The following is a 14135-nucleotide window of genomic DNA, read 5'->3' on the forward strand; positions in this document are numbered from 1 at the left end:
CAGCGCGACCGGAGTGATATTTACGAGTAGTTGCGCGAGGCGAACGGACGCGAGACGGTCACCAGGCTTTCGTGGAATTTTTAAAACTAGGATGCACGTGGCGTTTCGTATCAGGTAAATTTTGATCAACGTGATTCTGTTTTATTCTTCTCGTAAAGAAGTACACGTGCATTTTTTACGCTTCGATTTCAATTCGGGGAGGTATCGGTAATTATCGGATTGAATTTTGATCGAGACTTCGATCGAAGTAGAATCTCTGCTTCTATTTCTTTGAGACACGCGTGACATCACACTATTGCTTGCCAGTGTGCTACCGTGCAGTGCTAGAAAAGGATCCTCTGAAAGATTGTTAGGATCTGAATAAGAAAACGTGAAAACTGGCAAAACTATTATACTTTTGGTAGTAATTTATAGACTAGATGAGCATGGTTTCCAAATGGTGTTAAACTTGTCCCTAGATTTTGAACGTTAAGAGAAAAGTGTGAGAGTATTGAAGAAAGAGTAATTGATATAATAAATAATAATATAAATAGAATAGAATAAACGATAGGAATAAAAGAATAAAATAAAATATTTAGACAGGAGTATTGGCTAAAAGTTTCAAATCTATAAATAAAACCATATATCATTCTTTCTCATTGTTACGGATAAAGGATTCAAATAAATCGAGGAATATTCAAAAACCCAAAATACCGAAGAAGTCACGTCACGAAGTTATACTACCATAATCAAGAGAGTAACCTTTGAAGCATCGATCGAATCAAGGGTCAGCCTGGAAATCCCGTGAACGCAGCATCGTCACGTTGTGAATCGAGAACAATCCTGGCGAAGGTAAAATCCTCGAGATCTCTTCTTTCATTAAGCGACACGCACGTTTCACGCACGGTCCCTTAATTATGGAGTGCGGCGCGATGAAAAGGACCGAGGGTGTCTTCCAGACGAATCTTCGGCTTAACGTCGAACGTTTTCCCAGGACAGAAAATCGTGATATAATCGCACGACGTGAGTCGCCTTGATCTTTGTTCGTCGAATCTCGACGTTGTCCCTCAGAAAGAACTCGATTCGTTCCACGAATCGTCTATCCAATCGTCAAGTTTTCCACTCTCCACCTTCGACTGCGTCAGAACTCGGAATGCTGTGATCGGTAGGTAAAGGGGAAGGAGCAGAAGGTTGGAAGAAAGAAAGAGTTCGATATTGAATTTCTCATTCGACTAATTTCTAAATTAGGTAACTGTTTAATTACCTATAACTTCGATTCTTTATACGAAGAGTTCGTTATCGAATTTCTCAATTAAATAATTGTCTAATTATTTATGTCCCTGCACCTCGATTCTTTTTTGGCATTCCGACAAGCTTATCGAGCGACCAACAAACGGTTCAATTGAGCATCTAATGAAATCGACTGGTAGAACGATATCATCAAACGAAACAGTCACCTTTGATCCAACACCGCGAGTAACCCTCTACCTCACCGATGACGTCGATACGAGCTCGTTCGTCATCATTACCGCCCGCACTGCTAGTAATTAAAACTCTTGCCGGTGACAAACGAGCGTGAACTGATTTTTCTCTGTGAAGGAAGATGGATCGCGCGCGATCCGGCCTCGAACTCGCGGCCCTGCCATTGCCCGGAGAATTATTACAGCCGATATGATTTCTCCTGCTTCCGAATGCCGGGAATTCTCGACGTTGGCCGCATTTGTCAAAGCTAATCCGTAATTCCCGGCGAAGTGGGTCGGTCAATTGGGAAATATTGTAAGTCAACGCTGACGTCGAACGAATCGACGGGGAGGTAAATTCGAGACACGTTCCTAGCTGGATTAGATCGCTGCCAGTTTTTTGCTGTTCCTCCCTCTTTCTCCTCTTCTCTTTGGATCTGTCTTCCTGTAAGGAAATCTAATGACAGCCAGCCGAGTCGTGCGTGAGGGTCCAGGAAAGGAGTTTTGTTTATTGGACCTAGCGAGGGTTGCTGAGGATCGCGTGAAACGTTACGTGGAGATAAATTTCTTGAGCGTGTGCGATTCGCGAAGAATTCGAGAGAAATTCGAGAACTTTGGCGAAAGAGAATTATTTGGATTGTGAAATTCACTTGGTGGATTTATTAAGGCAAACATAGCACGAGTAGTTGGCGATTTCGGAGATTAATTTCAAAGTTCAGGGTCCTCGTCGAATATTAGGACAGGTATAACGACGCGCTCGTCACGAATGTTTCCATAAACATGTCAGCATCGTGGCAAATATCGAATATCGATCAGGGAACATTGGTCCGCCGTGTTTGCGGTCGAGTCGAGCGAGGATAATTAATTCAGTACCGGGTTACGTTTACATCGCCTGGCCGCGGGACGTTCTTTCCCCGATGACGACCACAGATAGATGCCATTTCTCCGATCACTAAACACGCGAGTGCTTTATGACCACGACACGACATTTAATTTTATACGTATGTATAAATTATTTGTTGTACAATTTATTCGTTTCTTCATAGAATTGAACTAGAATGTCGAAAGAACCAAATGCATTAAAGTACTATAACATTAATTGTTATACCTAAAAATAACAGGTAGATAATACTTAGATACGAACTTCTCAGGCAAAAACATCCAACCTAATTAAATAAAATTCTAATTACGTCGATTTTATCAATAACGCATATTTATTTTGTAGAACCCGCAAACAAAAAAATGTATCGAAATTTGAATCTCCGTGTCCTTAATGGACTCTGTGTATACTTGCAATTTATTTTTCCATGCAGTCTCGCACAATAAATCAATCAGATTATCCTCAACACTCGATCTGATGATTTCCCTTTCAAAAACAGCTTTGACGAAGTAACCCGATTTTCCCACCATTTGGGAGACGACTTGTGTTCAGAGAAGTAGTCTTTCCTCCTTTCCTCAATTCAAGGCCACACATTTCTTCCTGGTCTATCGAAAGCCATCGAGCATGCCACCCGTGCGTGCACAAAGTTCGCCAGTCGGTAAGCGAGACGCGTGATTTCGAGAAATATCGTAGATTATACATCAGCGTTTCTCGTTGAATGGCTTCGTGTTCAGTGATTCGTGAACCGCTATCTGGTCCACGTGACCGCACGACCCTTGGCCAAACCAGCACAGTGCCCCGATAATAGTTCTAACCGTGCAACTATATACGTATGGAAATGCCAGTACCTACGCAACCACGTGTACACGGTGTTCGCGAATTTTCTGCTAATTTCCCCATTATTTGCACGATCTCGTAGCCATTCAGGCGATTAAAATTGAAAACAACCCCTGTTCGTGGGGAAATCAATTTACATTGACAAATTAGAAGAAAATCCTTATCACGAAGCAATGAAAATAATTGAGTGACAGACACGAAATATTACAGAAAGAGAATTGTTTGATATGAAGGAAGAAGGTTAGCTTCTTTTCTATCTCAACTATTAACAAATAGTATGATGTTCAATGCGAATCAAATATTTTAGAAACACCCCGTAGCTACGAGTTCGCGTGTGTTCACGTGGAAACGCAAATCGATGCGCATGCATATGTATATGATGCGGTTATTATTAGATTTCGATGCGTAAAGGGCGATGGTGTTCCCCGTGAAAATGGGTTTTCTCCAAATCCCCGGATAGCCGTTACCTTTTCTCCACGAAACGAATTCAGCGCCTCAACAAGGATGTTTCTTCTATCTCGAGCTATCTCTCAAGTATAAGACGGGATGGTGCTTTTACACGAAATTCTGGACCAGGACATGTATGCACGTACATTGTGCCACCGAATAGAAGCAGCGGGGTTAACGTATCAGACTTGGCAAAGATTTAAAGGACCACGCGTCGCTTTTATCGGTATAAAATAGAATCGAGCGGTTCGGTTATTGTTTGATATTCAATTAAATCGCCAAGCTTCGATGTTTACCCGCGGATGAAAGCGGTGAATTAAACGTGCGACTGTACATGTATCGATATACGAACCCAGTGAACAACGAATCGGTCATGTAACAGTGGCGCGTTTCAATGTTGGCTTTGAGCTTCATCCGAATTCTCCCGTAACTCAGGCAAGACTACAATATCGTCGAAATAAAATCAAAATGGGGAATTATCTTCAGAAAGCTGTTATGAAACTTCTTCGAAAATAAATTACTTATTTCCGTGAGATTATTCATTACAAGTAGAGTAGGTAAATCGTATTGTAGAATCTAAACGAGATAATTCAATTGGCACGTGTATCGATAAGGTATAGCGATTGTATTAAGGCATCGAAACGATTAAACGCATAGAGAATCAGAATGAACGATATACGACAAACTTTCTCATCAAAAAACTCTACTTTATCTCGTCTGCTAGTCTCCATTGGAAATCCTTCATTTCGAAACTTCCACTCGAAACCAACACCAAGCTTGCTCCATCGTTCTCTGTAAGCAGCGCTAAATTAAAAGCGATAGCAGGCCAGGCGTAGCGTGAACGCGAGAGAAAAGCCCGCATTCGTATCACCGTCCGTGTGCACCCGGCCATTTCATTACCGCGAAATGGACAAAAAGCGTATCTGCTTACGGAGGCGGTTCGGTTAAGATCGATGATCGCCAGTGCAACGCAGTTGGGATGATGCATCGGGACCGGTGACCTGGATCCGTGAGATTAAAGGTTTCCGTTTGGCCATCGGCCGTAGTCTCCGCTGGGACGATACAATTTTATCGACTGCTGTCTCGCTCTGTGGCGAACGTTTTTCTGCATTACGCGGCCGCACCCCACGGGGCATAGTGCTCGGCGAATCTTTGAGCCGCTCTCTCGCAGAAACCGATCGTTCTCGCTCGTTTCGTGGATTCCATTGTTCAATTTGCGCGGCTTTTGTGCGCTCGTCGCCGTTCTTTCGACGATCCCATCGCGACGGAAAATACTCAACAGCAACGAGAGGAGGACAGAGACACGCGATCGTGGTCGTCGGCGAATCGTCGTTGAACGAAGTGTTTCGTTAATTGTACGAGCCGGAGGTCGAATCGCGACCTGGATATACCCCGATTCCCCGCGAACGCTGTTTGGGAACGTCCTGCACTGCCTGGGGTAGGTATGGAATATGGAGCTTGCTATTATACCGTTTGAAACAACAATCGGGAGACCAAACTGGACCGTGTTCAACATTCAAACGGACAATTTCCATATATTCGTTTAATGGTGAAAGATGGTGTTGAATATCGAGACTGAACATTCTATTTTTTCTTCCTTTTTTTTCTTTGAAGTTTTATTATTTTTATCTATTAGACTGATCGATGTACTGATAGGATAGTGGTTATCGCGTCTCTTCAAATGATTGCTAATCATGTTTTTTAAAAAATTTGTTCCTTTTGCGATTAAATAAACATCGACGAAAACCAAGATACGAACTCACTGATCAGATTCGAAAGCTCAAAAGTTGTCAGTATCGTAAAGACGTCAATGAAATAGATGTCAATGAGATTGTAATAATTAGAACACACGCAGACAATCTTAATGTGAAATCTGCTGACAACGCGTTGAATTTAAGAATCACTCTTTTATGAAAGATAAGAAGTCTGACTTATATTTTTTACCTGTAAGCGAGTCAACGTTCTTATGTTTCTTACCAGTGCGCTATCTTAAATGCCAATGCTTCCTAGCGAAGAACAGCAGTTAGTGGCTAGAATTCCAATATTCTGATCTAGACGAAGGTCCGAAGTTGGAAACGGTGGGTGGAAAAAAATTCGTTCCTTCGATTAGTGTTTCGTGGAATTGGGAAGGTTTATGGAGGTAAACGTGGGAAGAGGAATACATTAAGAGCGAACTTTAAACTAGATTTCTCTTTTAGGGTCTTCAGAAGTTTTAGGATAGGAAACGCCCCCTGTCAAATCTTGCAGGTTCCGTCTACCTGCAGCTAGCTAATATACAAATGGTCAGACTTGCGTGGTCACGCACCAAGGAAACAGCACGTAAAGTTTGGTCGCGTTCGAACCAGTGTTTGCACCCCAGGGGACGTCGCCGAGGGTTTTGAACAGTCTGACAGGTTCAGCGATTATTAAATTGTGGAACAGTGTTCGGAATATTCCGTTAATAGTATGCTATTATTCGTCGGACAAATTTAAATGTATCTTGATAAGTTTGTATAAAAGTGAATCGAATATTAAAATTCATCGTTTGCGCAATGGAGACCATTTCTGTAGTGATACATTTTTTGGTTTATCAATACATAGATCGGCCAATATCGACATACTTAAGTTTTCAATATCGACTGAATCATTTCTATAGTATCAATCTACACAAGTACATTATGCTATATCTTACGAGTTTCTTACCTCGCCAATTCACATATTTCAAATTGTGATGCAATACGGAAATCTGATTAATTTGTATAGCAATTGATATAAAATAGCTTCTAAGAGTTTATTGTCTTATTTCTTCTTACAAATTACAAAACACTTTCTATATTCCATTATCATTAACCTCGTATTTTTACATAGATTTGCATCTTGCCTTTCCAATGAAACTAGTAATCTAAGTCGTTTCTCGAGTCACGGCATGCTACAAATTTTCTTACATGATATTGAAAGATGGCGTATGCGACTATCTGTGTATGTGTAATGTATAAAAATCGAAGGATTAAAACAAATTTAGGAGAATAATATTCTACAAGAATGTATTTACCTCTGTATTCGTCCCTCTCCTCCTATATATTCTCTTCTATTTTTTTTCACTCAGAGAAGTCTCCTCCTACCTCGCTCGAACGATTCAGAATCTCGCGATTCCCGTGAAATTCGAAAAGGACTCAGGGCAATCTCCAGCCTGCTCCTTGCAATGATATCTCGTAAAACGGAACAGAGAGGAAAGGTGGAGGCATCGAGCGGCCGGCGAGTCTCTTCAAAGAACAAGCGAAAATCAAGCACGCGTGTATCAATCTCGAGTGCCAATCTCGACGAGGAGCCTCTCTTATCTTCCTACCTTTGATATCAGAGGTCCGCCGTATGGTAGCGATGCTTTCTCATCTTTGGACTTTCGTCTGAAGCTGACTAGGGGTCCCGTATGTAGGGAACCCTCTCTTCATCTTTCTCGCTTTCTCCCCCTACGAGTTTAATATCCGAGCTTGCAGATCAAATTTCTTGCGTGTTTCCGTGTTGTCGAGGATTTCTTCGCCCGGCAATTTTATCCGCCAGTTTCTACGCGATTTTTTCACCTTTCTCTCCTTCCCCCTTTTTTAAGGAGGGGAGGACTAGAGGGTACTTCGTCACTTTTGGATAACGTGACACGCGAGTATTACGTCGGCTGAAAAATTTGAGGGTTCGAAGTACCTACGTATCACGTTTTATATAAAATCGTTGTTAAAGGTTGTCGTAGTTGTTTGGAAGAATTTAGGAGTTGCAGTGATATTATATATAGTACGGAGGTGAAGATTTTTATATAAAATATTGTCGGATTGTTTAATTTCACAGTTTCTGGTATTTCCACCTGTTTAAGTCAGACTGAAGTTAGAACTTGAGATTACGAAATAAAGACTGGGATATAGCTAATTATTTATACAAAATAATCCTCAGATATATCTCGCAGATACGAGGTATCTGTATCTTATGAACTCTTTTTATCTGGTCGATAGAATCGATGGAACGTAAATCCAGAAGTAGCAGGTACTTGCGCACTCTCAGGAAGGCCAATATCTGATAAGGCAATGGAAACGTAATCGGTAAACTTTCTAACTGATCTCCATGTGACGAGGCTTTCGAGCTGAATTGGAAATTTCCTTGTGCTGGAAACTTTGCTCGTCGAAACGTCCACAACTGACCGCGAATTCATTCGTTCCGAATCAGAACACGCACGCTTCGCAACAACAGTCGTAACGTTTTCGATCAACCGGCGAATCCACTGCAACAGCTAATAATTCCAAGTTTAATCGCTCTGAGAGTGAAAATTCTTCAAAGTTCCGAACTATCAGAGATCTATTATTCCCTCATTATTTAGTCTAGGTTAAAATGCTGTGAGCGGTCTAGGATGGGTGACCGCTCCGTGAGGCGTTGCCGAGGACGAGACGCGCCGAAGCCATTTTTTCGCCTTGGAGTTGGGCCACTCTGGGGCGCTGGATGGTCGAAGCACACAAGGCAAGCCTCCCTTGAATATCAATAAGGAGAGACAGCGCTAAGGGCAATGGCCCCCTAACGCCAATTCAATAGTCAGGAAGTATTAGGACTGGCTAGAACATGAGAACGCGAGAAGGGGTGCAACAGAAAGTTAATTCATAAGAGGTTCCTGGGGCACCCCTATCATACGCGTAGGATAGTCATCGTGGAGTTTTAGTCGGTAGCAGTCCGACACTACTCTGCTGTTACGCAATTATTGCAACAGCGGAGTGTCTATGAGGATTTCTCCACGTACAAAAAAAAAAAAAAAAAAATAAAAAAAAGGTTAAAACGCTCTATGTACCATTCTAGAACCGAAGCAAACTGAAACTTTATCATTTCCTTTGGCGTGGTCTCCCTTTTTCTTCGTTAAAAGAAATATCTTTAGTCGTTGATTCAACATAACTTTGCCTTAACTCATCCTATAGCATACCGAATATATTTAATTATCTCGATCACGTCCCCACAAAAAAAGTCCAAACGTTCGACAAAACAAATGCAACGTAGAGAAGAACAAAGGGTCGTAAAAGATTAAAATTCTTCGACGAAGACAGTTCACAAGGCCACGAAGTTCGCGAAACCTTCGTGTCCAAGTGCAAAGCCTCCGGTCGAACCGGAAACGAGCAATTGTCGCGAGGCGTTCACGCGGTTCTTTCCGCCCTTTCTCCGCCTGAAGTGGAAGAAGGAAAGGGTCGAGGTCGAGTCGTGGCTGCATGAAAATTCAAGCGTCCATCGACGCAACTCCGTTCATTAAGTCTCGAACCCGCGTTGCTGCGTTACGAGGTCCGTTATCAGTACGATCCATAGCCCGTGAAATTACGATGAAACAGGGGACAGCGCCTTGTAATTTTACGACTCGCGGCCTACTTAACACCAGGACACAGGCAACGTGCGTTTCTCATAATCGTTCGTGATCTATTCGCGCTATTGCGGAAGGGCTAAACGATTACCACCGGTCGACGGGGACAAAGTCGTGCAGGAGAATACAATGCTCGTCCGTTGCACGATCTGATACACGACCGGCGACAAAATGACGGGTCTGTTTCGTGACCGGCCGACAAATGTTCTGAAAAACGGACAGGATCGTTCTGCGCGATGAACGACCGGCTGGGAACGTTTTTGCCACACCGACCACGGTGCGGTGCCCGTGTGTTTTGTCCGCGTGAAAAAGTAGATGTAACGTGGCTAGGAAGATGGCTGTTTCCGGAAAAAGTGGATCATTATAAGGTCTGCGAACAGGGATAGATCTGTTCTTAATTTGGAAATGATTAATTGTTCTCTTCCTTTCTTTTTTCTTTTTTTCTCTCTGGTTAAGCGTTTGGGATTTTTCTTTATTGATATCGCACTTCGACTATGGGCGTACAATATACGAGATATTCAAAGTAAAGTGCTCATTATAATATCGGAGAGGTGAAATTAATTTTCATAGCTGCAAAATTTGTTTTGTTTCCTATAGATGTGTTTATCGCTCTGTTTTATTAGTAGCTCTAATAAACTTGTATATAGTATATGAGAGTGCATACAATTTTTAGTATGCTTGTTCACAATTGAATATTCTATTTATTAGCTGCTATTTGTTTCACCAACTATTTAGTCGCATTACGTTTCATTGTGACAAAAATTTCTTTCATTTGAAACGTTAAACGTATTCGTTAGTTTCTAATTTATCTTCACTTGAATAATTCATTTCTTAATTCTGTCCCCGCGATTAGACGTTCAACTGCATTCTCTTTCGCTATAATATACTGATTGGTTCGAAAATCTATTTTGCACGTTTATTATGTTACAGATTCCGGTAGATGTATTCGGTGCAGATCCGGTAGATGATATGAAAATTCACGGTTTACATCGCCAACACAATTCGCACTTAACCACCGTTTCGAAAACGATGTCACAATGTCGATCGCATTTTTCTCCGCAACGGCGAGACGCGGTGAGTTAAGAGTGAATTATAACGGAGTGGAAAAACAAAGGGCAGGCCGACGATAGGGTCGAGGGAGGGAGGGCGTCGAGGCGTGTACAGAGTAAAGATCCCTCGCGAACCTTTGTTTCTAGCTGGCTTGTCGCCTGTTTGCTTCCGCGACAGGAAATTAACAGCTCGGTTCCGCTCTCTACGCATCCCGTACCGTATTGTTCGCCGTGAAAGTAATCTGGGATTTGTCACGCTCGTGTGTGCCCCGATATTAGACAATCGTGCGACGACTCGACGATTCGACGATCGCTTCGCGACAGAAATTCACCGATTCCTTTGCAAGTTAGCGTGTTCCGTAGCCGCAATAATTCTCGCGAGTAAGTAGCAATTAAGTTCCGACAAGAACTTCCTTGTAATTGGCGTTCGGAAATTTCGCTACTTCGTCGCTTAGTAGTTCATTGGAAACCAGATAAAGGGATGATAAACAGAGTTTGCCTTGTTTTACAAGATCCAAGATTAAAACGGAGCTGCGTGAAATGGAATAAATTCCGAAGTGAGAACGTCGTCGGTTAGGAAAATTGAATTTCAACCATTGATCGAATTATAAAAAGATTGACATTTTTACGTACGTTCCGTTAGAAATAAATTTTGGGTAGTTAACGCTAGAACTACCACACCAATCAAATAGACCGGTTTTACAATTCTATTTTAAAATTCCCACTTCATGTTATATTTTCTTTGCTCAATAATGTAATGACTTTCGCAACGATAACTAAAAGAATAATAGAATGAATTTTATTTTGTTTTTTATGTAATCGAACACTTATACCAATACCAGTCAAAATGACTGCTACTTGTCAAAGTGTAAAAGGATCCTGCAATCTGTTTATCGAAGCCCAATTAACTAGTTTCCTCGTTTTACGCAACTTTCCACACGTTTTTTTAATTTTTACCGCGTATCATTCAATATGATGATATCAGTTATCAGGAAAATTCCGGATCGATCGCCAGATGCTAACACTAGAAATACCACAGCAGTCAAAATGACTGGTTCTACAATTTTATAAATGTGTCAACCTTAATACCAATACCTTAATACCAATAATTAATAATACCAAAAATCTACTACGTAACATGGAATTCCTTTTGTAAGAAGGTAATAAATCAATAAATATAAAAATATTCTATTATTACGTATTTTTTAAAGACCAATCATCTCGACTGGTTTTGGTAGAAATAGCTTCGTGTTAACTGTCGGTAGTTCTAGTGTTAATTAATTTTCTTTTTAAATTAGACGTAGTTTAGATATTTAACGTTTTCTTTTTAAATAAGACGGTAGGTAAGATTCTCGATAACGCAAGATCTTTGAAACACAATGTTAGTTCTTCGATCTAAGGTACTTTCACGCCAATTAACGATTCAAAGACTCTTACACCATGTATCGATTATCTTGCGACCAAACACTCTTCGGATCAGCAACTATTAATAACGCCATAATCTACGCACAGACTTGTGTTTCAAGCCAATAGACCGTAATAACGCGCACAACAACAACGATGAAAAATAACCGTAGCTCAAAATCTAGACGTTTCGTTTGTAGGAACAGAAATAATTCGAATCAAATTTATCGTACGACGTAAAGTGTAATCGTTAGATTATCTAGATTATCGCAACGTAGTTTCTATCGATCCAAAGCGAGGCAGAGTCTCTTAAATTCTCTCCCTCAGATTCGTAAAACAAATTTCACGCTACAAGAAAGCCAAAAAGCGCGTGTTACATTGGGAAAATATGCCGGCTGCTGGCCAAAATGACTGCGACGCGTTGGTTCCAATCAGATAATGGCCAACCGGCCGTAGAAAAATCGTGCTGGAAAATTAATCGTCGCGTTTATATCCCATTTAACGTCTTCCTGGACGAACGAACCCGCGTTTGGCACCGTGTCAGCCTATCTTGCCCCCGCGTATTTTCATTTCAGATGCGTATTCCACGAACAGTCTCGATTCGTAGCTACCTTCCACAAAAGTATTTTGAAACACGGTTTTTAGATTAGGGTAAGTTTACAAGAAAAACAGAACAAATGCGTTTTACGGCAGACACGACGGAGTACTTCCGGTTAGGGAATCGCACGTTGCTGGTAGAATTTTGAGAAATGTTGACATGAAATTTATATTTCCTTTCATTCACGCTCTTACTGTGTTAGACGATTTGTCTCGTCACTTGGATTCTTAATCTTTTAATTGTAATAATTCCTTAATTTATGGACTCGTATGATTTTAATGTCATGATTTCTGTCATGATGATTGTCTTTATGATTGGACATTCAGTCGAAAATTATAGAAACTTCTAGTTGGGGTGGTTAGAGGTGGAAGGTTAAGCTCTTTTCCTTCTAAGAGATGCCGCGAAATTTGACGATACTGTAAAGAAGATTTGTGGTCTGTGAGATCTTCTAGATCTTCGCAAGTAGAAGCAAGAGTGTTAAGGGAAAAACTTGTTGCACAATAGGCAGCTTTGCTCTCATGAATCCATCACGAGGCGCCATGCTGACAGTTAATGTTTTTAAATCGCAATATTATCCTTTCCTTTGCACGCGATATCATGCGAGTACAATGATTTTGAAATATACTTTCTGATCAGCCATTCATGAGACGCGGCAACTTACACCTCACAGAATATAAATATAAGAAAATATTTTCCATAATTCTTTCCTTCTTTTTCCATAATTTGGAAAACTGAATTCCATAAAGCTTGCTCCATAAAGTCGCGCCTTATCAACGCCGCAAAGTAGTAACTAACATTATTAACTTTCGCGTTTTTCACGTTAGTACAAAAATATCGTGACACAAGTTGCTTAATCTCCGATCGAAAGAGAATTTTTATGAAAAACTAAGCTCGTAGCGAAGATAATTGATATTTCCACGTCGTATTTCCACGAATCGGAGAACTGAAGATTGTTTTAGGTGTTGTTCACCATCTACTTTTTGTTTATTACAAAGAAACGTATTTGCTCGTAACGCTTAATTGTTTTTGAAAATGTGTTTCGAAATGGGAATTGATCAAGACGTTCGTTGTAGTACGATGCAACTTAATGTACTCGAACTATAGGACAGATACGGAATTTTAATCCCGCAAAGTAGGTCGATACCGGGTGAGCAAGTTTTAGAGTTATGTATTCAAAGTGAGCAGTTTGGTGTCGGGACCTTTTAGACTTGGTTCGCGAAACGGACTAAGAATTTATTGTCGGCGAACAATAAGAGAACAAAGTTCCGTTGTTAATTTGTGAAAACATTTTGATTACTCATTACTTTACCAGATTTGTACACGGAATATTAAACACTGGCATAATAAATATGCACGACGAAAGTATAATCGAATCCAACCGAAGAAATAACAATTAAACAAGAAATTAATTAAAGAACAAAATGAAGTAAGAAATAAAGAAATATTCTTTGATATTCAATTTAAGGTTCAGCTTAGGGGAATCAAGGATTATGACTGGAAAAAATAATAGAAAATTAATTAATTAATTGATACATTCGGTGCATCAAACATAGGATGATTCACGAAAGTATTTCAATACTCATAGAATACTTTATGAAAATACGAGATTGTGTAAATTTTAAACGAATCTGAAATATGTATAGAAATTGCGAGATATTTATTGCAAAAATTCACTTTGCAGAGATGACCGATTCAACAGTAAATTATTTGCTATATTAACCTGTTTCTAGCAGGAATCTATTTCTAGACGCAGACCATTAAAAACTGAACTGATAGCAGATTTTAACGAGTTATAGTAAGCTCACTTAATATCCTACTGTTGCAAATAATCTTACGCAATTTCTCTCGCAATAAATTCATTACATTTACAATCTCCATTAAATTTTACTCAAAGTCAACCGTACAACCACCAAACAAATTATCAAATCTTCCGCTACGCGAATCTTAGTTGATTTACTATGGCCACGAATTGCCAAACAGAGAAGAGTCACTCTCGCAAACAGTCGGGATTATCAGTAGCAACGTTTGCCAACGTTGGAACACCCAGTAAAGAAGAGATCAGTCTCGTTCCGTGAGTCTCGTATACACGTACTCGTTCCCTTTGCAGCCGGTGGCGCGGTTTCAGCGAGCT

At 40.5% G+C, this 14135-nt stretch overlaps 1 protein-coding gene across 3 annotated transcripts in view; it reads left to right on the forward strand.

Moving 5' to 3' along the window:
• The window catches only part of LOC126866422 (uncharacterized), a 211985-nt gene that overhangs the window by 112560 nt on the left and 85290 nt on the right, over nt 1-14135 (forward strand). For all 3 annotated transcript variants that reach the window (XM_050619986.1, XM_050619988.1, XM_050619987.1), the window contains exon 4: nt 9884-10027. In XM_050619986.1, the coding sequence (XP_050475943.1) occupies nt 9884-10027 (144 nt within the window). The remainder of the gene's footprint in view (nt 1-9883; nt 10028-14135) is intronic.

This window comes from Bombus huntii, chromosome 6 (genome assembly GCF_024542735.1).
Source record: "Bombus huntii isolate Logan2020A chromosome 6, iyBomHunt1.1, whole genome shotgun sequence".
Lineage (NCBI taxonomy): Eukaryota > Metazoa > Arthropoda > Insecta > Hymenoptera > Apidae > Bombus > Bombus huntii.